The following is a 23,689-nucleotide window of genomic DNA, read 5'->3' on the forward strand; positions in this document are numbered from 1 at the left end:
CACATAAATGATGTACTAATCCTACTTTACCTCATGAATAGGTAAACTCACCCTTTTGGATTTTGTGAGGGCTCAAGAAAGTCAGGAAACCTAACAAATAACAATCATATTGTCTTTGGATGTTGGATGTTAACCCCACCCCACCCAAACCCCCTCCTTCTACTATCATAGATAAACAACATTTGAGTGATTAAGGTTCTATGTTACAGTTTTGTTAGTTTCAGATACTTTGACTTGATGATTAATGAACAAAGATATTTAGACCTTTTACTTGCTTTCCTGGTTAGAAACACATATTAAATCAAATAATTATATATAATAAAACAATTGTATGAATTATAGGATCTCTATGTTTTACATTGGCATGATACTGTCCACAAAATAGACATTGAGATGAACATTTTCAATGAAGAAAGCATTCATCACACCCTCCTAAACCATTTGAATTTTTTTCTCTCCCTATTCTGAATGGTTTAAGGAATACATCACAGTGCAGTAGTCATTGGGAGAGAAACCCATCCCCAGCTGTCAAGGGTGATGAAGAACAGTGAACAAATCCACATCGACCGCTGTCAGCAGGCATTTGCCAAAACATCTCCAGCAACTGGCTGGAACATTGCCATGGATCTCCACCCAGCCTGTATGATGAACACAGAAAGAAGACAGAACACACGTTGGGTGATAGTGTGGAGAACAACCACAGCCAATTGGGACATGTCCAACTCCAGCTGTTGTCTACAGAGCCCGTTAAGTCCCCAGGAAATGTACTCTGAGTGACACCATTTTGATGTCTCAAAAGTCCACCAGGCAGAAACTTTAATTTAGGCTACGTAACACAGCTATGTCAGAATGAAAACCTATTGAAGAAAAAAAAAATCCACAGAGCAGTCATTTCATGCCACATGAATATTGTGTCTTAACAGCCAAATAGATTTTAGATTACGTTTTTTTTATTTTTTTTTATCACTGTATCATGTGATCATTGCTTTGTCTATCTGACCTATGCAAATGTCTTGATCTGAACATATGGCCAAGGAGGGTAATTCTTTTCTATCCTTCACCAACAGGTTGCTTATTGTTGAATGAAGTGTCAATACTGTACCTTTTTTTACTTTAGTTGTATGAAACAACATTAGGGAGTTGCTTGCTCTTTTTTAGCCTTTTTTTATATCCTTGTTGAATCCTGAGATCCTGTCATACAAATAAGTCTCGAATGTTAATCAAAGGCACCACGTCACGTGACACGCACTGTGTCCTCCCGCTCATTCCCATTGTTCTCTAGCCACAAAGGCTTTGTGAAAACCTAGCAATCTGGAAAGGCAGCATTATGTCTGAGAATCCTTTAACGGTCTCAACATGAAATAGCGTTTGGTCCTGGTGCAAAACTTGGCACTTTACGAGTTGTATTGTCCAATGATCCTAACAGAAAAGATATACCAAGCATAAAAAGTTGCTCTCTTTAGTCAATCATTTACGGAACACAATAGAGCACACTGTCTGCCTCTGACTTGAGTTGCAAAACATCCTATTGGCAAAATTAAAGAAATGATAAACATTGTTTTTATCTACAGACATTTAGAATAGAATAGACTAGGATAACCTACATTTTCCATTTATTGTTATATTTCAAGTCATTGGTACAATTTTGGAGCTAATATCAGCCTCTATTTGACAAAATAAGAAAACAAAACTAATTGAATTGTAGACTTGGTGAGAGAGGTGTGCATAGAAAAACTTTTAGCATATTAGCAAAACAAAGAATGATTTTGTATTCAGTTCACAGCACTTATATGTGATGGAGGGATGGGTGCATGGGTGAGGTCCCGCTAACAGGCTATGCATGTAGAATTGTTTTTGTCTGCATGTGCCAGGAGCAGCTGACTTCATTGTTCCCTTCCAGGCTCAGGGATCAGCTTCCTTTATGATCATACCGATGCCGGATCTTAATTTGATCACCCTGTTGCAGGAGAACTTTACTGCAATGCGGGAAGTGTAAAACTTGTAGTGTATTTGAGGTTTAAAAAGGCTTCTGAAGTTTGTAAATTTCCCATAGGAAAATAGATCAACCCCTACAAAAAAACTCCATTAATTAAAATCCACATAATAATTCACATTTCTTGTTGTTGCGGGATTATTGTCCTTGTTTAGCAAATTGTCTCAAATGAAGATCCTACATCTGTAGTGTTGCTCCATCTGAAAGACACTGATAATACTGTAAATAATCCCTCTGCTTACCCAGACAGTCATGATCAGTTCTCTGTAGCTGTTTTCATCATACATTTTAAGCCTATCAGAAGGATAATTATATTTACAGCATAAGGTACGAGAGTTGTAGTTTGATATTCTAAACTGGTCAAGATGAGTCATATTAGTTATATTTTATATTTTAGGGCTCCTGAGTGGCGCAGTGGTCTGAGGCACTGCATCTCAGTGCTAGAGGCATCACTACTGACCCTGGTTCAATTCCAGGCTGTATCACAACTGGCTGTGATTGGGAGTCCCATAGGGCGACGTGCAAATGGCCCAGCATCTTCCGGGTTAGGGTTTGGCTGTGGTAGGCCGTCATTGTAAATAAGGATTTGTTCTTAACTGACTTGCCTAGTTAAATAAAGTTTGAATAAAAAAATAGTAATCTGCTCATTAGAGAATAGTTTTATTGTGTTGACTGCCCTCTTGTGGCAGAAATGTTAATGTATTAATGGATTGGCTGTTTGGAAATACAATTATTATTTCCTGTATTGCTGTAAACACCCCAAACACATTATGAATGCTATGTATGTTATCTTCATGGAAATACAGACCTTGAATTGATCACTTTAGATCTTCAAAGACAGAAAAAAATGCCATATGGTATATGTCAAAGAGGATGCATCCCATAGATTTACACTATTAAATATTGGGGAAATTATCACACATAAGCTGAACAGCAATCTAAACAATGTTGTTAGCCATGTCCTCCCAGTTCCCTCAAACCAGGAAGATCAGTGACTCAACTCAAAAGACTGTGACAATACCACACCCTCCAGTGCCATACTAGGGCTCCCGAGTGGCGCAGCGGTCTCAGTGCTAGAGGTGACACTACAGACCCTGGTTTGATCCCGGGCTGTACCACAACCGGCCGTGATTGGGAGTCCCATAGGGTGATGCACAATTGGCCCAGCGTCATCTGGGTTTGGTTTGGGTAGGCAGTCATTGTAAAATAAGAATTTGTTCGTAACTGATTAACTAGTTAAGTAAACAATAAAATAAAAAACTCTATAGAGCAACTCTGTGCATCTACGTCTGAAAACTATACATCCACATTATAATAAATAATATATGCCATTTAGCGCACTTATCCAAAGTGACTTACAGTCAGTCATATGTGTGTGCATGTACATACAGGCATGCAATGGCCTGCTGATATAAACTCTTGACAATACAGTATATTAGCAATCAATATTGCTATTAACCTTCTATTAGGAGGCCTGGGAATACGTTGTGTCTTCCTTGGTCCTTGTAATGTGATCCCCCATGCCTCCCTGTAGACATGCTTCTGCAGAGCAGCGCTGCACAGCCATGACACACATTAGTGTTGACAGTAGGCCTCCCCAGTTCCCATAGGCCTCCCAGGCAGCCCACTGCTCCCTTGACTTGGCCCTCCTACCCCCCTTGGGTCTTCTGGGCTGTGTGCTGCATTCATTCACACACTCACACTTATTGTCCTGTGATGAACTGAAGCAGCATGAACTGAAGATCAACTCCTCTGAGGAATGTTTACAGGAATTATTTTGCTTCAATCTTCCTATTCTACACTATTTAATAGTTAGGTGTTTATCAACATCAGCCTTCCTGCTTACTGTAGAAGCACCTCAACAATGATAGAGTGTAAGAGCATTCCACCTGTACAGTATAGTGGAATAATGATTTACTACAGTCTCTGACAAAAGGGCTCTTTGGCTATCCCCATAGGAGAACCATTTTTGGTTCCATGTAGAACTCTTTTTTGGTTCCTGGTAGAACTCTTTCAGGTTCCATGTAGAAGCCTCTGTGGAAAGGGTTTTACATTGAACTCAAAAGGGTTACACCCCCACAGATAGTGTGTTGAAGAAGGCGCAACAGCAACTCTTCAACCTCAGGAGGCTGAATAAATTTGTCTTGGCCCCTAAAACCCTTACAAACTTTTACATATGCACAATTGACAGCATCCTGTCGGGCTGTATCACCGCCTGATATGGCAACTGCACCGCCCGCACGCTCCCCAGAGGGTGGTGCAGTCTGCCCAACGGATCACCGGGGGCAAATTCCATAATTCTACCCTCCTGATTCGTGCTTACATTCAAAAATTAAAGCAGGTAGCACCAGTGACTCGTTCTATAAAAAAGTTGTCAGATGAAGCAGATGCTGAACTACAGGACTGCTTTGCTAGCACAGACTGGAATATGTACCGGGATTGTTCCGATGGCATTGAGCAGTACACCACATCAGTCACTGGCTTTATCAATAAGTGCATCGAGGACGTCGTCCCCACAGTGACTGTACGTACATACCCCAACCAGAAGCCATGGATTACAGGCAACATTCGCACTGAGCTAAAGGGTAAAGCTGCCACTTTCAAGGAGCGGGATTCTAACCCGGAAGTTTATAAGAAATCCACTTATATCCTCCGACTTATGATCAATCAGGCAAAGCGTCAATGCAGGACTAAGTCGAGTCGTGCTACACCTGCTCCAACGCTCGTCGGATGTAATCGGCTATGAAAAGCCAACTGACATTTACTCCTGATGTGCTGACCTGTTGCACCCTTGACATCCACTGTGATTATTATTATTTGACCCTGCTGGTCAACTATGAACATTTGAACATCTTGGCCATGTTCTGTTATAATCTCCATCCGGCACAGCCAGAAGATGACTGGCCACCCCTCATAGCCTGGTTCCTCTCTAAGTTTCTTCCTAGGTTCTGGCCTTTCTTGGTAGTTTTTCCTAGCCACCCTGCTTCTACACCTGCATTGCTTGCTGTTTGGGGTTTTAAGCTGGGTTTCTGTACAGCACTTTGAGATATCAGCTGATGTAAGAAGGGCTTTATAAATACATTTGATTTGATGTGGCAGGGCTTGAAAACTATTACAGACTACAAAGGGAAGCACAGGTGACACGAGCCTACCAGACGAGCTAAATAACTTCGATGTTCGCTTCAAAGCAAGTAACACTGAAACATGCATGAGAGCACCAGCAGTTCTGGACAACTGTGTAATCACGCTCTCCGCAGCCAATGTGAGTAAGACTTTTAAACAGGTCAACTTTTAACAGGACGTGTACTCCGAGCATGCGCTGACCAGCAAGTGTTCTCACTGACATTTTCAACCTCTCCCTGTCTGAGTCTGTCATACCAACATGTTTCAAGCAGATCACCATAGTTCCTGTGCCCAAGAACACTAAAGTAACCTGCCTAAATGACTATTGACCTGTAGCACTCACATCTGTAGCCAAGAAATGTTTTGAAAGGCTGGTCTTGGCTCATATTACCACCATTATCCCAGAAAACCTAGACCCACTCCAATTTGCATACCCTCACCAACAGATCCACAGATGATGCAATCTCTATTGCACTCCACTCTGCCCTTTCACACCTGGACAAAAGGAACACCTATGTGAGAATGTTATTCATTGACTACAGCTCAGCGTTCAACACCATAGTACCCTCAAAGCACATCAGTAAGCTAAGGACCCTGGGACTAAACACCTCCCTCTGCAACTGGATCCTGGACTTCCTGATGGGCCGCCCCCTGGTGGTAAGGGTAGGCAACAATAAATCCACCACGCTGATCCTCAACACGTGGACCCCTCAGGGGTGGGTGCTCAGCGCCCTTATGCACTCATCGGTCACTCATGACTGAACAGCCAGGCATGACTCCAACACACATCATTAAGTTTGCTGATGACACAACAGTGGTAGGCCTGATCACCGACAACGATGGGACAGCCTATAGGGAGGAGGTCAGAGACCTGACCGTGTGGTGCAAGGACAACAACCTCTCCCTCAATGTGATCAAGACAAGGAGATGATTGTGGACTACAGGAAAAGGAGGACTGAGCAAGAGGCTCCAAAATAGCTTCTACCCCCAAGCCATAAGGCTCCTGAACAGCTAATCAAATGGCTACCCAAACTATTTGCATTGCCCCCCAGAACAGTGCTGCTACTCTCTGTTATTATCCATGCATAGTCACTTCTACCTACATGTACATATTACCTCAATTACCTCGACACCGGTGCCCCCACACATTGACATTGACTCTGTACCGGTACCCCATGTATATAGCCCTGCTATTGTTATTTACTCCTGTTCTTTAATGATTTGTTATTCATATCTCTTAGGTTTTTTTAGGTATTTTCTTAAAACTGCATTGTTGGTTAAAGGCTTGTAAGTAAGCATTTCACTGTAACCTGTTGTATTTGGCACATGTGACAAATCAAATTTGATTTGATTTGCTGTCCTATATACATAGACTTGGCCACTTTAATAATGGAACACTAGTCACTTTAATAATGTTTAAAAATTATTTACAAACTGCTTTACTCATCTCATATGTATATACTGTATTCCATTCCACTGTATTTTAGTCAGTGCCACTTTCGACATTGCTCAATCTAATATTTATATATTTCTTATTTCCACTCTTTTACTTTTAGATTTGTGTGAATTGTTTTAGATACTACTGCCCTGATAGATACTATTGCACCGTTGGAGCTAGGAACACAAGCATTTCGCTACACCCGCAATAAAATCTGCTTAATAATATGTGTATGTGACCAATACAATTTGATTTGATTTGATCTGGAACCCCAAATGTTTATCGAATGGTTCTCCTATGAGCACAGCTGAATAAGCCTTTTGGGTTCTAGATAACATCATGTTCTCAAAGAGTATATTAATAAATGAGTATGAGTGTGTACAGTGTGTACTGCCGCAAAGGTGGAGTCACGGTAAGTTCCGATGCATCCGTTTTATGCATTATCAAAAAGTCGCCCACTCCCACACAGCCGTCTGTGTCGTTTGAAGTCGTGAGTCAAAGCACATTTAGAAAAAAGTTTCTGTATTTCTCCTGGTCCATCATGTGCTACATTTTACCACTTCTCTTCTGGAAATAATAGGAATTAACTCCGTTCTCTCAGACATATTAGTATGGTATTGTTACTGCCAAAGCAAAAAATGTGATATTGCCTCGTAAAATTGAAATGATCAGCAGGGAAAAGGACAGACAATGGGAACAAATAAAATGTCTTGTCCGGGACTACCATACCCGTATCCTCCCTCACATCTATCTCTCTCTCTCCCCCTCTCTCTCTCTCTTTTCCCTTCCACTTTGTGGCAATTTCTTTGATGCACAATTTGAAGCGATCACAGCTATTACAGGGGGCAATGCAAGAACAGTGCTTCAGATAACAAAGGAGCGGTGTGAGTTGTGCCTTCAGGGACGGCGACTCATCACTTAATGGTGGATGATCTCAGACACAGCTATCTAAAACGCATTCCTCCACAGACAGAGGACTCCATGATGGGGCACTTTAAAAAGATTAGAGAGTCACTTCTCTATCACAGACAGGCTTACAGTCCTTCAGATCAGCTGCTAATATCATTTGCCTGTGAGGACTTTTCCTACACAATCTCTCAGGCTCTCATATAATACCTGACCAATGACACAACAATCAAAGCCGATGCTTGGGTGATTAGCAAGGGTGCCGTTCAGTGTTTCCAAGTTGTATGTATTCAATGAGGTGTGGCCTTCAAACATACTGTAAGACAGACAGATTGGCTTCTTACTTCAGTCATGCGAGATAAACTTGTTGGGTCATGTCTTTTTCAGTTATTGCAACACTTGGTAATACTGTCTGATGATAACATGAGCAATAATTTAAATTAACCCTAAATACTTTGATTCTTATTTCCCCCCTGATCAATGTTTGGCCTAAATTGACACATAAAAAAAACAAGGAAAGAAATACTGTACACATGTATTCTCTTTAAACAGTTACAGAAAAAGTCCTTTAATAGCACATGTAATGTTATGGTACCATATATTTGTGAAGGGTTGGCACAGGAAATAATCTGTTTGCAGATTCTATACATAGTAAATAGATGCAGAAATAAACAGACATGATCCCCAAAATTATAACAGTTTTCATACAGGCACACATACAGTATGTTAAACAGTTCAATCACATGAAAACTAACCACCATTTTTAGGAAAACCCTTAGGAAAATGTAAATCAGCTTTGATTCGTGACTATGCAGTATTAGCTCTATAGACTACCAGGTGATATGTGCAGCCCAACAAACGTAACGATTGTGATGTCCCCCTGTGTATGATTATAATAATGAATGGTATATATATATATTATACATATTATATATCATATATTTGATATTTATCATCAATTATATGGTTGCATCCATGTACAGTTCCTGCCAAGTTAAAAAGGACACTGTAACGTGCACGTGTTAATCATTAATCAAAACATAATCAACATTTCCCCCACTCCTCCAATATATTCCATTAGTACTGCTTTATCTCAAGCTGAGCTTTATGCATCTATTCTACAAACCATCCTATGAACTTATCTGAAACCGTCGAATGCACTTCACAAGTTCTTTCAGACTAGTTCTATTTTTACACCATGTGGGGAAAAAATGAAGCAAAACGTTACATATCGCATTACATCATTAGGTGCATTGATCTGTCAAAGCAAGGGTAAATGCTGCATAATTTATAGAGGGAGAGGTTAAGTTTAACAGCACAGGCAACAGAAAAATTGATGTTTTTCCCAGTACAAGTCACTAACCACATCTCTTTCTACCTATCAAGCCTTTCAACCAAACATATATTTTACCTCCTTGACAAAGAACAACTCTCTGAAATACTCCACAAAGACTAGACCAGACCAGTTACAGCCTCTGTCCCTCAACGAACTTGCTCTTACCACCATCCCTTCAATAGTGCGATCAGATGATCAAAAATGATGTATCTAACAAATCAAAAGTTGATTTCCTGATTATTCTGTGGGGACGTTTCCTTTTTATTTGGTCTTCTCTGGTTCTGTTTGTACTCCTGCATCTGACTGGCGTTTCCCCTGCAAGGAAAGGAAAGTTTTTTTTCACTTATCAATGTAGAACGTTATATGAGAATCTACATTTGATTTTTCTCACATGACTTTTCCATAAGCAATATCTCTCGACATTTCATTGTAAAGAATGGCTCACAGTCATAATAAGTTGCTGAGGCCATCTAGTGGTGGCACATTTGATTAAGAGCAGAATTGCCAATTCAGCCCACCAGGTTTTTGAAGAACAAGTGGATGGAGTTCCTCTTCTCCAGCCTCTTAGGGAGGATGGGGGAATTGTCCCCACCCTCGGTGGGTCCTGATGCTGGCTTGCTGTCCACAGCAGGGATCTGTGGGGCCTTTGGTTCTTCCTTGGCCACACTTGGGCCAGCTATTGCGTCTGCAGCTGGTGCTGGGGCTTCCTTTTTGGGCTCAGAAGCCTGATTAAATTACGACAAATAATCAAAATATAAATTTCTGAGTGTAATTTGTATCATGTAATGTTAATCGTAAAGCCATTCCTCGATCAAAAGCTGTATCATGACGTTGCCTCCTTTCTCTCACCAGGTAAAGCTGAGCCCACACATTAATACATTAACTAGCACAATACAAGAGCACAATTGACGCAATGAAATAACGACTAGATTAATGGGAGCATTGTTCTGGTTGGTAAATATATAATTTATAGAAATTAGAAATGGAAAAACTATCACTAGTCTTACCAGCTGTTTTTGGATCATGTGTATTCAACAGATATTAATTGATCTACCAGATAATGTACATTATTTGTGCAGGGTATTTCAATATGGTAGTACCAGCATAAGCTGAACTCAGTGAGATCACTCTTGTTAATTTCACACTGGCTGTCAGGAATGGTCATTTACCCCTTTGAAAGGTTTCTTGAGGAGTCGGACTCCACTTGTTGAAGCCGTCTGGACTTTTGAAGCCATTTGGTTTAGCAGGTCCTCAAATTCACACCATTCCGTTATTGTTTATCACATTTGCACATTTTCCTGTCTTTCCAAAATAACTAGCATGTGTAGTTCCCGTTGAGAACCAAAGTGGGATGTAAAGTCAAATATTTGCCTTACCTTGGGCTTGAAAAAAGAAAAGGAGGCTTTGGCTACAGCCGGTTTCTTCCCCTCTTTCGGTGCAGGTGCCGGTGGTGGTTCTGGTTTGGCAGAGGCCTCCAGAGTAGCCGTCTTTGAGGCGTCTATCTCCTATATCGAAACAGCAAAAGAGAAAAATGTTGTTATGAGCCCTTCTCAGGAATAAGGTGTGTATAAAAGGCAGAAAAAACCCTAATCAGCCACCTGGAAGAACCAGAAAAGAACCCACCAAACAGAGAAGAAAGAAGAAAGACACGAGGGGGATGAAAAGCTATACTCTGGAACCAAAACTGGTACTGTAAAAGAGATGTGATGTACATTGCCCCTGAGGGGCACCCTATTGATTAGACCAATTATAACTGATAGTGTGAATACCAAATTCGACCATGCAACCCGACCGAAAGAGAAAAAGACGGCACAGGGTGGATAGAGTATGCCAAGAGAGTTCTCCACTTCTACCTGTACAGCAACAACTGGCTGTGGCTCCACTGCTTCCACTGTCTGTGGAGGGCAGAATGATGTTGATCTGAACATGTGCCGTATAACACACTATCTAGGCTTTATACTGAATGGGCAACATGGCAAGGCACAGGTAGGTTTGTAAAAGCACAGTTCACCACACAAATAAATACACATTACACATTCGCACACACACAGTCGGGATTGGAAAACAGAGTCAAATTCAGTTTCTGAAATCAATATTCGGACTGCTGTTATATACGTTGTTACTTTGGGCTCAAATGACTGAATTAGATCTGGTTGGATTTCTGATGTTGTGGGATACTGTTAATGTTCACGGATGATGAATGAATGCAGACCTAAGCCCATTCTCCACAAGCCATGCCTCAGTCTAGCTGATTGAGGTGCTATCGTAGGTGTGTTTAATCCACATTGAGAAAAACATCAGCAATGAAACTCCATGAAATGTCACAATATGTCACTTGAAGTATGAAGATAGGTCTACATTTACACGAATGCTCTGAGGGACTGCTCTGTTTGGTCTCTGTACTGATGCTCCGCACAAGAGAAAAAGGCAGCAGTCTGTATGATATAGCTAGTAGATAGTGTACCCACAAGATGCAATGATTTTAATACAGTTATATGAAATGATGGATGTCACAGTGAGCTTAACTCTGTTAGTTTCAAAATGGCTGAATGTTGTATTGTCATTTACCACTGCAGGAGGCTTGGCAGGTGCACTGGCTCCACTTGTTGATTTAACCTTGATTTTAGACTTGAGGCCTAGCAATGCCTCAAATTCAGATCAAACTGTTACAATCTGACACAGACATTCATACATTATATTATTCTATTTTACAGAAAGATCAATTTGCCAAAGAATCCTTTTAAGTGCCTTACAGTGCCTGTATTGGCTTACCTTTCTGCTGAAAAGTCTGCTGAACGGGCTGTCAGATTTCGACTTGGTGGCCTCTGATTCTTTGGCAGCATCCTTTGGTTCTTTTTTTGGTGCGTTTGTCACAGGTTGGGCTGCTATTTCTGCTTTAACCTCCATCTTAGGTGGTGCTGGGGCTGGAGGTGGGGGTGGTGGGAATGACATTCCTCCTTTGGCTGCTGCTGGAGCATCCACTACTTGTGCAGCCTATTCGAGCAAGAGGCACAATGGAAAAGGAAGCAAAATAGGAACAGTTGGTCACCGAGGTCACAAAACATGATTTATGTATTTATTTATGTATGCATTCATTCAGTACTCACTGTAGTTGTTGCTGTTGGTTGGGCCTCTTTCTGTGACTGTTTTGTGACAACAACAAACAATAGTTAGTGCTGGTAATAAGGAGAATAATCACCATTCTGTTTCTGCTAAGAGATCATGTACCTTCTGTCTAAACAGGTCGATTAGAGGACCTGAAGAGGCATCTTTTGCAACTAATCTGTCGTGGACAGACTACGTAAACAATCGAACTCCTGAACAAATTAGGCAAGGTTTTAGTTCTGGTTTAACCAAGGTTATTTGCAACAGGCTCCACAGCTGGGTAAGACGCCCCTTGGCCTGCACAGCTATTCTCAGCTGTGGCCTTCAACAGAAGATGGATGCCAGTCATGGCAGACTGCTGACACGACTAAATACTTGTTTAATAAGGCTCAAGAATCATTGGTCTGTTTAACTCAGCCTTGTATTTGACATTTTTGGTATTCAATATGATGAATTTATGCTTTTTTTCTGCGGCATTCAATAGCAGTTACAATCACAGTCATCCAAAAGCCTCTCACTGTAGGTTAATATGTTGCAACTGTAGCTGCAAGTGTAGATGTTAACGACGGCCATGTTGAGCGAGGCCTCATGTTACCAAAGGGATGAAAAGTGGTAAGAGTGAGATGTGTTTCACTTGTTATTTTTTCACCTTTGTTGGTGTAAGCAATGAGAAAGATGTTCTCTTTCTGCTGAAGGTAAAGTAAGGCAAGAAAAGCGGCCCTTATTATTTTAGATGACTTTACCAAAGGGAAATAATTGTATAGCATTAGATATACACTGAACAAAAATATAAACGCAACATGTAAAGTGTTGGTCCCATGTTTCATTAGATGAAATTAAAGATCCCAGAAATGTTCCATACACACAAAAAGCTTATTTATCTGAGATTTTTTGCACAAAAATTTGTTGGCATCTCTGTTAGTGAGCATTTCTCCTTTGCCAAGATAATCCATCCACCTGATAGTTGCGGCAAATCAAGAAGCAGATTAAACAGCATGATCATTACACAGGTGCATCTTGTACTGGGGACAATAAAAGCCCAATCTAAAAAATGTCACACAACACAACGGCACAGATGCAATTGGCATACTACTGCAGGAATGTCCACCAGAGCTGTTGACAGATCATTTTATGTTAATTTCTCTACCATAAGCCACCTCCAACATTGATTTAGAGAATTTGGCAGTATGTTGAACCAGCTTCACAACCACAGACCACCTGTATGGCGTCGTGTGGGCGAGCGGTTTGCTGATGTCAACATTGTGAACTGAGTGCCGCATGGCGGAGTTGGGGCTATGGTATGGGCAGGCATAATACAATTGCATATCGATGGCAATTTGAATGCACAAAAAGGAGAATAACAAAGTGCTGGGGCTATGTTAACTCTTTATGAGCGAGATCTCTGACAGCACTATCGCATCTAAAATATACTTTGATTTTATTTAGTTGATTAGGAGCATAATCAAGCATTACAGGCCAAATGTTTTGCTATTCAGAGGCATATTTTGAATTATGACAGCATTATGAATCTTCCTTTTCAATACCAAATAAATGATGGTTCTTCAAGAGTGTTCGTAGTGGTTTCACAATTAATTTTTACAAAGTCTTGAAATAATTTGGCAAAGGTTACAGATTTATGAAGCAATGTCACTCATTTACATGAACTAATTTTAAATGTACTATAAAACAACCATTAGGCAATCACATATTTTGTGCATATCTATTCATTTATGGACGTTACCATTAAAACAACTCTTCAATTTTTTTAAACAACACAAATCCTCTTTAAACATCCACAAAAGGCCTATTGAGAGGCCCATTTTAAGGTATCTGTGACCAACAGATGCACATCTGTATTCCAAGTAATGTCAAATCCATAGATAAGGGCCTAATTTATTCATTTCAATTGACTGATTTCCTCATATGGACTGTAGTTCAGTAAAATCAAAATCAATTGTTGCATGTTGCCTTTAAATATTTTTTGTTCAGTAAAGAATACAGCATACTATACTGTAGGATCTCTGTGCATAATTGTATCTGTATTGAATGTGATTCAGTGCTTTTGCATAATGTATTATGTTTCAAATAGAAATACATGCTTACTTGGTCTTTCGTAACATCAGGGGTGGCAGTTCCTTGCTTGTTTTTTTTGGTAGGAGTCACCTTGGTAAAACACAGACATATATATATATATATTGAGTCACGAGTGTCTGCGTACAATCTTGGAAGTCAGTCAAAATTGTGAGCTACCCGTTGTTTCCTACGAAAAGATCTAGCACTTAAGTGTTGATGTTTAATTTCTTTCTTTCAAATGAAATGCAATGCATACAGAAGATAACAGCAATGTTTATTTGCATGAGAGAGTTACTGTCACAGGGTACAGTGAAATGACTATTTTCCTAAATGTCTTTAAGTTAGTCATATAGCCATTGACGTCTACGGTTGTCCAACTGATGGCACACAAAGAAGCCCTTGGCAAAGCACATACAGTACATGCTCTCTCATTGTGACAGCCATTGTGCTCTGGAGATGGCGTAGGCCTTCCCTCGCTCTATCTTCATGCATTTCAACTTCCAATGGCACAGGCCTCCCTTGTGAGCTCACACGATTGGCTGAACAAAAGACCACCACATTCCCGCATGTTCAAAGGATTTGATTAGCATGGCGCTGGGGCTATGTTCACTCTATATGGAGGCATAATTCCAAAAGAAGGCATGATGAAGAGAAACGACAATAGCTGCCTGTGTAATCATTCCTTCAAGATGTGGTCTCTCTTTCTTAGAGACACCCTCATTGCCCTTAGGCTGACGCTACACATATTTATCACACACAATGAGCGAGATCACTGACAGCACTCTGCAGTCTAAAACACAATGGCATCAGTGATGGAGCCCGCGTTCTCATTTAGTTGATTCGGAGCATAATCAAGCATTACAGGCCAATCGTTTTGCTATTCAAAAAAACATATTTGGAATTCTGATAGCATTATACGAATCTTCCTTTTCAATACAATATAAATGATGGTTCTTCAATTAGTGTTCGTCGTGGTTTCACAATGGATTTTTTTTTTTTTTACAAAGGCTTGAAATATTTTGGCAAAGGTTACAGATTTATGAGGCAAGGTCACTCATTTACACAAACTCTTTTTAAATGTATTATAAAAACAACCATTAGGCAATCACATATTTTGTGCTTATCTATTCACTTATGGACGTTACCATTAAAACAACTCTTCAATCCTTTAAACAACACAAATCAAAATCAATTGAAATTTTTTTTGACTTACTAGTGTTTTAAAGAAGTTCATAACTGGATTATCTTCTGTTTGACTCTCACCCTCTTGGTTTTCCTCGAGGTGACTGCTTTCCTCGCCAATTCCGGGGCCTTTGACCTCCTCTGCCTCTGGACTAGGTTTGGGAGGCTTCACTGAAGTCTCTGTGTCCTCCACCTCATCAAGTGGCTCCTATAGACAACCACAAATAGTTATCCCTCAGAAATGTGAATGTGTTGGAGCACTGGAGCTGATGTGCAAGCAATGAGTCTGTTCGATGCAGCATTGAGATCGGAGCACAATTCCAACCATGCCTCTGCCTACTTTGGGCACGATCAACAATCACCCTTTTATTATAGCCTGTCCCCCCACACCCCCCCACACACACACTCATTGATATTCAGCAATGTTGGAGACTTCTGTCTCTCTCTTTTCTCTGAGAAATGACAGCAAACTCAAATATCTTGTTTTGTGGTATTCTAAGAAAACCCTCCATTCTTATCCAACAATATATACATTTCATTGAATATGTAATATTAGTAGTAATATGACTTAGTTTAAATGAAACAATGATCCTTCATTATCCGGGCTTCACTCCAGTCATTGGACAAGACTATCTACTCGACAGGAACATGAGTTGACTCTATCTAATATGTCAACACATCCTACCCTCTTAACATAAACTCCCAAGACAGATGTATACATTAGGAAAATATTCAATGCGAATAATTGAGTGGAATTTGAATGTAAGTTTCATGTGCACTAGCACAGTGAAATGCCTTACTTGCTTGCTCTTTCCCGACAATGCGGTAGTACTATAAAAAAGAAATACAAAAAGTCAAGTAGAACAAAAAAACACATGAGAAATAGAAATAACAACACAAGAAAGTGGGTAAGCTATATACAGGGTCACTTCCTGGGTCAGTGCAAATACCATTTTTACAATGTCCAGGGATACTGGAGTGGTACGGTTAGATGTGTATAGGATTAAGGTGACTACGCATCAGGATTTAGGCTAAACAGTGTAGCAGCAGTGCATATGATAATGGCATGTGAGTGTGTGTAGTCAGTGCTTGTTGTGTGTGTGTGTGTGTGTGTGTGTGTGTGTGTGTGTGTGTGTGTGTGTGTGTGTGTGTGTGTTTGCATAGAGACTAGAGAATAGAGAAAAAAATCAATAAAATAGAAGGGTCAATGCAGATAGTCCATGTAGCCATTTGTTTTTAGCTATTTATCAGTCTTATGGCTTGAATATAGAAGCTGTTCAGGAGACTTTTGGTGTCGGACTTGATTCTCCAGTTCTTGACGTGCGGAAGCGGAGAGAATGTTTATGTACATCGGGCAGATACACAGCAAACTCTGCAGTGTTAAATGTAACACTGGTCCAGTTTATATATGGGTCTACACTTGTCAGTGTTAAATTAACACAATGCTTAGTGTAAAGCCTGACTTACATATTTCCCAGAGTGCACTGCTTTTCAAGTGAATTATAGAGCTACCACACATGACTGTAGTTAGTGACAGGCATGGTTGTTGTAATAATCCATTTTCAGTCCTGTGGCCTTCACCAAGTGAGATCCTGATTGAATATGTTAACATTAAAATGTAATTCTTTAACACGATACAACAAGTATTTAATAAGGCCTTATTTTGAGGGCCTAGTTTGACCCTAGTACAGTGGCCTTGAACTCAAGATTTTCAGGCCTGCAATTCACATTATGATGGCTTGCAAAGTGATTTGTAATTCCTATTGCACTCCAGCAAGAGTGGCGATATATTTTTATTTTACATGTATGTTTTAGTAATTTAGCAGACACTCTTATCCAGAGCGATTTACAGGTGCAATTAAGATTAAGTGCCTTGCTCAAGGACACATCGACTGCTTTTTCACCTTGTCGGCTCGGGATTCATGTATGGGGTTCATGTACAGGGAAAAATGTATGTTAATTAAATTTGAGTAGAATAAGATATGATAGATAACAATTTAACAAATCAACATGCAATAGAGCATGCTGGGAAATATGATAATGATGGGCATGGTTTTTGCTGAATACTGGTTATTAACACCAACACTGGGGTTAATTTACACCAATGAGTGTTAATTTAAAACTTACAGAGTTCATTTAATAACACCTGAATGAACACTATAAATGTTACACTGAAAAATCAACACCAGGTAACACTGAACAATTTACTGTGTACAAGTAAAACATTAACACGATTAATTGAAAAATAAACCAGACTTTGAATGAGACTTTTAAACATTTTAATTGCAAAGATCATAGGTAAGATAAAATATACTGAACACAAAAAAAATATAAAGCCCAACATGCAACAATTTCAAAGATTTTACTGTTACAGTTCATATAAGGAAATCAGTCAATTGAAACAAATTAACTAGGCCCTAATCTATGGATTTCATGACTGTTGGTCACAGATACCTTTAAAAAAAGGTATGCGTATGGATTGGAAACCAGTCAGTATCTGGTGTGGGCATAATTTGCCTCACACATCTCCTTCGCAAGGAGTTTATCTGGCTATTGATTGTGGTCTGTGGAATGTTGTTGATCCAGATCATCCCAAGCATGCTCAATGGGTTACATGTCTGGTGAATATGCAGGCCATAGAAGAACTGGAAGATTTGTAGATTTCAGGAATTGTGTACAGCTCCTTGCGCATTATCATGCTGGAACATGAGGTGATGGTGGCAGATGAATGGCACGACAATGGCCCCCAGGATTTCATCACGGTATCTCTGTGCATAGAAATTTCCATCAATGAAATACAATTGTGTTCGTTGTCCGTAGTTTATCCCTGCCCATACCATAACCTCACCGCCACCATGGGCCATTCTGTTCAAAACGTTAACAAGAGCAAACCACTCACCCACATGATGCCATACACCCTGTCTGCCATTTGCCCTGTACAGTTGAAACCAGGATTCATCGGTGAAGAGCACACTTCTCCAGCGTGCCAGTGGCCATCGAAGGTGAGCATTTTCCCACTGAAGTCGGTTACGACGCCGAACTGCAGTCAGGTCAAGACCCTGAGGAGGACGACAAGACCCGGGGGAGAACGACAAGCACGCAGATGAGCTTCCCCGAGACGGTTTCTGTGCAGACAGTTTGTGCAGCAGTACTTTTGTTGTGCAAACCCACAGTTTCATCAGCTGTGGCTGATCTCAGATCCTCCCGCAGGTGAAGAAGCCAGATGTGGAGGTCCTGGGCTGGCATGGTCACACATGGTCTGCGGTTGAGAGGCCAGTTGGATGTACTGTCAAATTCTCAAAAACAATGTTGGAGACTGCTTACGGTGGAGAAATTAACATTCAATTCTCTGGCAACAGCTCTGGTGGACATTCCTGCAGTCAGAATGATAATTGCTTGCTCCCTCAAAACATGAGACATCTGTGCCATTGTGTTGTGTGACAAATCTGCACATTTTAGAGTGGTCTTTAATTGTCCTCAGCACAACATGCTGATGATCATGCTGTTTGATCATGCTGTTTAATCAGCTTCTTGATATGCCACACCTGTCTGGTGGATGGATTATCTTGGCAAAGGAGAAATGCTCACTTACAGGGATGTAAACAAAACATACCATAGGCCCAACTCCGCCATGGGGCACTCTGTTCACAATGTTGACATCAGCAAACCACTCGCCCACACAACGCCGTACAGGTGGTCTGCGGTTGCGAGTACTGCCAAATCCTCTAAACAAATTTGTGCACAAAATCTGAGAGAAATAAGCTTTTGGGGCGTTTGGAACATTTCTGGGATCTTTTATTTCAGCTCATGAAACATGGGACCAACACTTTACATGTTGAGTTTATATTTTTGTTCAGTATAATAAACCATACAATCATATAACCATGTCAGATTAGTAAAACAATTATAATACTAGTACTGCAATCAGTCTCCTTTTGTAGTTATTCACAGTGTCAAATAATTTATTCACGGAATCTAGATTCTTTGAAGAGGATCCTGCTCCTCAGCTGTAAATTACTCCATATCCAATGCTGTTTCAGCGGAAGTCTCATCCTCGCATTTCAAATCCCCTCTCTGCCTCAGACTGACCTGAATTGTAATGTTAATAGTGCCGCAGCCCTCTGCAGACATCTCAGTACAGACACGGACAGGGCTATATACTGATTCTTTAATGATTTTCATACATGCGGATTGCAGCTGGCCGAGTAACCTCGATGATGAGTCGCTTGTTTCTTTCCCTTCATCGTTCTTCTTGTTTTTCTCAGTCGTCTCTTTAGCACTGGGGCTAGATTCAAGTTCTTCTGACTCTATAGCAGCTACATCTTCAAGAACATCTGCAATTTCTTCCAGCTCTTCTAGTTCTTCAGCGATTGCTGAGTATATAGCAGCTTCATTTTCAAGAACATCTGAAATTTCTTCCAGCTCTTCTAGTTCTGCAGCGATTGCTGAGTCTACAGCAGCTTCATTTTCAAGAGCATCTGCAATTTCTTCCAGCTCTTCTAGTTCTGCAGCGATTGCTGAGTATATAGCAGCTTCATTTTCAAGAACATATGCAATTTCTCCCAGCTCTTCTTTGGGTACGGGGCTCTTCTCCACAGTTGTATCCAGTGTGGGTTCTTCACCAAAGACCGGTTCTGTTGTTTCCTCTTCAGGTGGGCTGACACTTTCCTCTGTAGGCTGCTCTTCAGTGGTTACTGGCTGCTCTTCAGAGCTTTCAGTGGTGATTTGAATGCTGTCTGCCGTAAGAAAATCCAGCAGTGATGAAAGTTCAGACTCTGCCTCCGGAAATGAGAATCTGACTGCCAGTTGTTTTGGAAACAAATGTGCAGCCTTCAAGACTTCGCTTGCCTCCTTTGAATCAACAAGAATTTTAGTTAGATTTGTAATGTGTTTTTGTTAAACACTGGAAAGTGAAGAATGACGTGTTGATGTTCTCACAACAGATGCAATAAAATTGTAAGTTAATGTTACCCATTCAATGTACAACTCACTTTACAGTGGCTATATCCGTAGTTAACTACATTGGAATAACCAAAATCATTTAGATGTAGATATATGAACATCTAAAGTTAGGAGTTGATGATCATTAATCAATGATCACTACACTGAGTAAAGTTGAAATGGAACTTATTCCAACCCAATTTGAAGGCTACTGGTTAGATACTTACAGCGTGGATCCCATCAGTCACCGTTACAGAGACTTCCGGGGAACTCTTACTCTCCTCCATAGTTTTCTCCTTTATGGGCTCCTCCTTTTCAGGGACTGGATCAGGGTTGGGTTGAGGTGTAGCTTTCTTCTTGAAGAGGTTGTCAAATACGTTCACTCTTTCTTTTGAACTCTCCTTGGGCTCCTTCTTTTGGTGGTTTGGTTCCGGTTCTGGTATTGTTTTCGTCTTAGCAGTCTCTGCTTCCGCTTCTGGAACATTCTCAATGACAGGCTCCTGTTCCACCACCACAGGCGCACAACCACTGCCATTAGCCTCCACTATACCTGGCTCTTTAGCGGGAGGCCGTGAGGAAGGCTGACTGTTCTGCTCCACAGCTGCTTCACTGGTATCTGCAAGACATAGGTTACTTGGTGTGACAGGAAATATAAAGTTATTTGCTATGATTCATCGTTTGTACACAAGCATCAGGTTGGTCATACCTGGCTATGATCGATCTATCGGATGTCTGGCAACATCATCATCATCATCATTTTGAAGAAAATGGGAGTATGTGTGGTAAATAGCATGCAACTTCACCAAATGTGTTTTCTATTGATACTACCCTTATGACTGATCAATGCAGTGCTAAGGTCATTACCCTAAATGCAATGCGAGCAAAACCTTCCCTTGCTCTGTATGTAAAACTAATGTGCTACTAGAGACATATAGACTAGTCGTGTGAAACAAACACAACCTGTTCTAGAAACAGTGGCTTTAGTGTCTCACTTGCTGATATCACATAATATTTTTGGGGGTGCTTATATTTGTCCTGTCACACACAGGTGTGTAATGGACGTATGTTGCTTCATATCCCAACTCCCTCTGAGCAATTAGGTTTAAGTGCCTTGCTCAAGGGCACAGCGACAGATTTTTTACCTTGTCAGCTCCGATATTCGAACTAGCACCTTTGGGTTACTGGCCCAACACTCTACCCTCGAGGTTACCTGCCACCCCTTAACGACCAATATCAATATTATCGCGTTTGGAGAAAATATATATGGACTTGGCCTGAAAATCCTTGTACCTGACTGTTGATCCAGTGAGACAATATACACAGAGATAGAGGATGAACAGATGTTTGATCTATGTTCAAGGCTACGCCTAGAGTTAACATTGAACACCACCCAGTAGCACTGACAGACTGCTGTATTTACAGAGAATTAAGAGAGACTTGTAAAATTGATCCAGACTAATCCAACAATTCAAGATTGATTACAAGTGACATACTGTCACTGTCATATCATCCCATTGGAGCTGTAAATGAATAACTAGCATTATAGACCGAGGTGGTGCAACCAGTTGGGCCCAAAGTTTAGGGTATTGATCATGGGGTAACAATCAGGTGACAACAGGATAAATGGCTACCAAACCACTCAAAGCCATATATTAGTGGATGTAATAATGGCCTTGTGTACTGGGCACTTACCACTATTCTCCAGGCCATCGTACAAGATGCTTACAGCATGGCTATTCACTTCTCCTTCCAGGTGCTTGTCCAGAGCCTGCTCGGACAAGAAGAAGAAGGATTGTTGATATCAGTTTCTCTTGCCATCATTGTTTTCATTATTTTCAGGACATCACTTTCATCATTACTTAATTTTGTACGGACCATCTATTATATAGTTTAAGATGTATGTGTACTTGTAATATCCCTACTAAATTACTGTCTGTATCTTTAAACTGCTAACATTAGACAGTAAACACTTCTAGGGGTGGACTGGGACCAGAAACCTGCCATTGTTAAAACGCTGTTCAATTTTTTCCCCTTGAGGTCCCAACACCAACCCACTTTTTCCTCCAAACCCCCACACTGGCCCATTATTAGCCAGATCATCATCATTTTGCTAAAATTAAACTTAAGTTAGACAGGCCCACTAGGCAAAAAATGGACCAGCTCCTCTGATATTTGCCCAAAATGCCAGATGCATATTCTAGCCTTCTTGCCCCTGTATTCCAACATTCAAAGTAAGACAAGCATGCTGTAAAGTTAGGCTTTTCTCATCAATACCTTGTCTTTGGTATGTCCTTTGTTTTTGGAATGCTCATTGCCCATCTTGATCACAGATGAAACCCTTCAGAAGAAACTGTTTGTCAGTGTTTGTGCATTTGTTCCTAAGGTTAATGCTGTGATGAGATACTCCATTCTTGCATCAAAATACTATACAGTAGCTTCCAAATAGCTTCCAACAACAGCGTGAGATGAATTCAAATGTTATGATGTATACCAATAAAATAGTCTACTCATCTTGAATAAATGAAATAACATTTGAAGCGAAGCTAATAGATGCAACATAAGAAGAATAGCATACTGTATGTTCACATGAAATGGCTATAGAGAAGCAACAATGAACCAATGACAATCGAAAAAAAGCTAAAAGTATTTGAGGCTAGATCTTACCTTTATGCCAACTCCTTTGGTGAGTTTATTACAGTCTCTCTGTAGTATTCCAGCTACTGCTGGGAGCAAATTGGAGATTGACTTACTGCTTTGCAAACTGCTAAACTAAGTATATATAGATAAGAGTTTAGCCCTGTTCTTAAAGGGGTGGGGCTATCTCTAATAAAAAAAGGGATCTATTTGAATGCCAAACACACAACTACAGCAATAACACTCTGTCGACTGCCAGAGCATCTCTGATGCTCATGAATTCTGTCTGGAAATTTTCAAATGAGAACACGATGATAAGCTTTGCTTTATCAGACAGATTTTGATGACATTGCTGGAAACCTCAAAGAGCCCATTAGAAACTGCAGAGTGTGGTAAACTCATGACTAATGGGTTAAGATACAACAGGATGTGAACGTAGGATATGTGAAACCATTGGAAGCATTGCTTGTTTGCTTGGCGGGGCAGTAGTCCAAATAACTGACACATGCTAACTACTTACTTTCACATGAAGCTGTTATACAGCTTAAACACAGCTTTCTTTGACAGTGTTTTATTTAGGTTACTGGATTCAGTTGCTTCATATGACAGAAAGAATCGTTCATGACCAAAATGATCATGAACAAAACAAGTTTAAAATAAACCGACAATTAAATGACAGCATACCACCAAAGAAGTAAAGTTGTTTTTCTTATTTGGCCTGAAAGCTGGATTAATTTTAAGATCATTGACATAACATAACATTATACACTACATGACCAAAAGTATGTGAACACCTGCTCAACAAACATCTCATTCCAAAATCGTGGGCATTTATATGGTGTTGGTCCCCCCCTTTGCTGCTATAACAGCCTCCACTCTTCTGGGAAGGATTTCCACTAGAATGTTGGAACATTGCTGCCGGGGCTTGCTTCCATTCAGCCATAAGAGCATTAGTGAG

General features: G+C 40.4%; 1 protein-coding gene across 7 annotated transcripts; it reads right to left on the reverse strand.

The window, feature by feature from the left end:
* Nucleotides 1-7,998: 7,998 nt before the first annotated feature.
* LOC112221790 (skin secretory protein xP2) lies at nucleotides 7,999-22,878 on the reverse strand. Of its 7 annotated transcripts, none has more exons than XM_024384114.2 (13): nucleotides 22,762-22,867; nucleotides 22,372-22,435; nucleotides 21,790-21,865; nucleotides 20,325-20,713; nucleotides 15,188-15,364; nucleotides 14,005-14,064; nucleotides 11,904-11,939; nucleotides 11,569-11,790; nucleotides 10,650-10,691; nucleotides 10,173-10,301; nucleotides 9,966-10,046; nucleotides 9,315-9,521; nucleotides 7,999-9,111 (listed from the first exon to the last, which is right to left on the reverse strand). In XM_024384114.2, exons 2-13 carry the CDS (start codon nucleotides 22,414-22,416, stop codon nucleotides 9,058-9,060), a joined length of 1,518 nt encoding a protein of 505 aa, XP_024239882.1. In that variant the 5' UTR covers nucleotides 22,417-22,435; nucleotides 22,762-22,867; the 3' UTR covers nucleotides 7,999-9,057. The 7 variants fall into 7 exon arrangements, with proteins under 7 accessions (XP_024239882.1, XP_024239881.1, XP_024239883.1 ...); XM_024384113.2 differs by lacking the exon at nucleotides 10,650-10,691 and adding an exon at nucleotides 11,365-11,442 and having other exon boundaries at nucleotides 22,762-22,866; XM_024384115.2 differs by lacking the exons at nucleotides 10,650-10,691; nucleotides 14,005-14,064 and adding an exon at nucleotides 11,365-11,442.
* Between the last annotated feature and the right edge of the window lie 811 nt (nucleotides 22,879-23,689).

This window comes from Oncorhynchus tshawytscha, linkage group LG22 (genome assembly GCF_018296145.1).
Source record: "Oncorhynchus tshawytscha isolate Ot180627B linkage group LG22, Otsh_v2.0, whole genome shotgun sequence".
Lineage (NCBI taxonomy): Eukaryota > Metazoa > Chordata > Actinopteri > Salmoniformes > Salmonidae > Oncorhynchus > Oncorhynchus tshawytscha.

What these genes read in the sequence shown, in the direction of transcription:
- LOC112221790 (XM_024384113.2), bottom strand. Translation starts at nt 22,416, where the DNA reads ATGGGCAATGAGCATTCCAAAAACAAAGGACATACCAAAGACAAG. An exon ending in GCAGACTTTTCAGCAGAAAG is followed by an intron (nt 11,443 to 11,568) that starts GTAAGCCAATAC and finishes TCTGAATTTGAG; the next exon opens with GCATTGCTAGGCCTCAAGTC. An exon ending in CTGCCAAGCCTCCTGCAGTG is followed by an intron (nt 10,302 to 11,364) that starts GTAAATGACAAT and finishes GTTTCGATATAG; the next exon opens with GAGATAGACGCCTCAAAGAC.